Below are 2,392 nucleotides of genomic sequence, written 5' to 3' on the forward strand. Positions count from 1 at the left end.
AGATGGTAGTTGTGAAATTTGTGAGGCTGTTGAGTCCTGGGACTCAAGCTTTTGTTGTCCCATCTTAGAATTCTTGTAAGCATTAGAAGTAAGCTAGAATGACTAGGGCAGATCTATACTTGTCTCTTTATAGCACAGGTTTACCATTTTACTCTTACACACACCCCTTTCCCTTTCTTCTGCATTTAGTAATGATCGTAAAACTGCTTTTTTGATGTCTTTCTGTTTGTTTAGCTCATTGTGGAGGCTGTTGTAGCAGCAGGTTTGTTCTCAAAAGTAAAATGTAGGGACTTTTAGGAGTTGCTATTTGCTGTGCCTGCTGTTACAAAACAACATGTTCTGCAGATGTCACGGAATGGGAGAGAGACAGAAGCTCATAATGTTGGGTGTTAGGTTGGGTGGCTTTTTTTTCCTTCCCACACTGCCCTTCTCTTCCTCCCCTGCTTTTACATCTGAAAGCCTGTCAGTCCTGCTAGAGTGGGGAATAAGAAAGGATGACTATTTACTTTATTCTTGAAATCAGTTATGAAAGCTAACATGTAAATCTAGGCAGAATAGAAGCTGAATTCTGGTTTTTTTTAATGTAAAAATAGAAGCTGACAAGAAGAAGCACCAACCTGGAGGGATATGAGAAACAAGCTAAATAACAAGTCTAACAGAACGATCACCAGGTGGCAGGGCTGGTTTTTATGTGTAAGGGTTTTTTTTGTTTAGTTTCGCTTTTGGTTTTGTGTTGGCTTTTTTTAACACTTGAAAAGTACTGAAGTGCTGCAGGCTTGTATGTAAGCTGTGTTGGGTCAGAACAAAGGCCTGTCTAGCCCAGCAGGGTGTCTCTTGAAGCAGCCACCACGATCAGGTGTCTAGGGAAGAGTAAAAACAGAGAAAGCATCACAAATCAATATTCAAAACCAGGAAAGTGCTTAAATCTTTCTCTGAAAAATTAATTTCTGTTCTCTAGAGTAATATTTGTAGCTTTAAGTTAGTCATGATTTACATTCAGAGAAACATAGATTCAACTCTGATCTGTCAGCATCTTAAATGACACGTTATGAGAAGGATTGTTAGGTCTCGATCATGATGATTTGTGTGAAGGTAGCCTGTGCTAGCAGTTTTGGAGTGTGTGAATCTGGAATTTAACAGTCAAATGGTATCCTCTGTGTGTGTGAATTTATTTTGTTGTTGTTTGTGTTGCTTAAAAACATAGTAAAGATGCCAAAAGACCTAAATCTATTGACAGCTGCTTCTGTCCAGGTGTGGTATGAAAGGTAATCAAAATCTAGGTAATTTGAAATGTAACCAGAATCTTTTTATAAAAATAGAAAATGTTAATGGAGAGTTTTGAAGTCAGCAATAATTAGTTTTCCTCCTCCTGTTCATACAGGTGAAGATGTCCTCTGCAGGTACTTCAGTAATGAAAGGATACCTCCAATAATTGAAGAAAACCCCTCCACACAACACCCCCTCTCAAGGCCAGTGTCTGACAAGCAGTTAGTGAGGGGAACGGATTATATTCGAGGCAGCAGGTGTTTTATGAATACAGACCTTCACAACAGTGCAACAATTCCTTTTCAAGAGGAAGGTGCTAAAAAATCCTCTGTTACATCGTCCACAAAATCTTCCTCCACAGAGCCCTCGCTGCTGGTCAGTTGGATCACAAGACTGAAACTGTTGACTCATTGACTATTGTTCACAGGACTCCTACCAAGTGCCTTTGCTCATCAGTCAGACTTCTCCACTTTTCAGCTTAACTGATGCATAGTGACTAATGAGGTGTTCTTTTCCTGGAGAATCTTACATTTTTGCCTTTTTGTTTGTGATTTTTTGATGGATCAGAGGGTTTCATAGTGCAGGGAGGGAAAAAAGATAAAGATCAAGTTCCGCTTCCTGGCCAAAAGCTGAGGGCATTTCTTCCCCTGGAAATGACTAAAATTTCAGTGATACAGAGGCCACACATGATCTGACTCAGAGGAAATCATTGCATTACTGTAAGTTTATTGGCACTTCAGTTGTCTGAACGCTCAGAGGCTGGTGCCACTGGCTGGGTGTCAGAGTATGTAGAACTCAGCAAAAGTTGTGTTACTCTCCTGACCAGAAAATATAAGCAGGCAAATAGCGGTTTCATGCAACTTAGTGATGCTGTTGCAAGTACTGTGCGAGGTCAGCCTTGTGAGGAAGAAGTAGTAGTGTTGCCATTCTTTCTCTGATATCCAGAGATCTTCAGAAGTCTTAGGAAGATAGTTCTCATATTCAGAGATCTTAGGAAGTTGGACTAATTTAATTATAAATCAATCCAACCTGATATATAATTCATTTTATTGAAATCACAGTACAAATAAAGAGCACTGAGCAACTGCAGTGCTCATCCGTCAAGATACATGAATTGCTACAACAT

At 39.7% G+C, this 2,392-nt stretch overlaps 1 protein-coding gene across 1 annotated transcript in view; it reads left to right on the forward strand.

The window, feature by feature from the left end:
* CNKSR3 (CNKSR family member 3) overlaps positions 1 to 1,833 on the forward strand; it is a gene marked incomplete at its 5' end in the record, with an annotated part of 15,032 nt that extends 13,199 nt beyond the window's left edge. The window contains one exon of the mRNA XM_009708020.1: positions 1,382 to 1,833. Within this exon, the coding sequence (XP_009706322.1) occupies positions 1,382 to 1,680 (299 nt within the window). The remainder of the gene's footprint in view (positions 1 to 1,381) is intronic.
* Positions 1,834 to 2,392: the final 559 nt, after the last annotated feature.

This window comes from Cariama cristata, unplaced genomic scaffold (genome assembly GCF_000690535.1).
Source record: "Cariama cristata isolate BGI_N322 unplaced genomic scaffold, ASM69053v1 scaffold22869, whole genome shotgun sequence".
Taxonomy (NCBI): domain Eukaryota; kingdom Metazoa; phylum Chordata; class Aves; order Cariamiformes; family Cariamidae; genus Cariama; species Cariama cristata.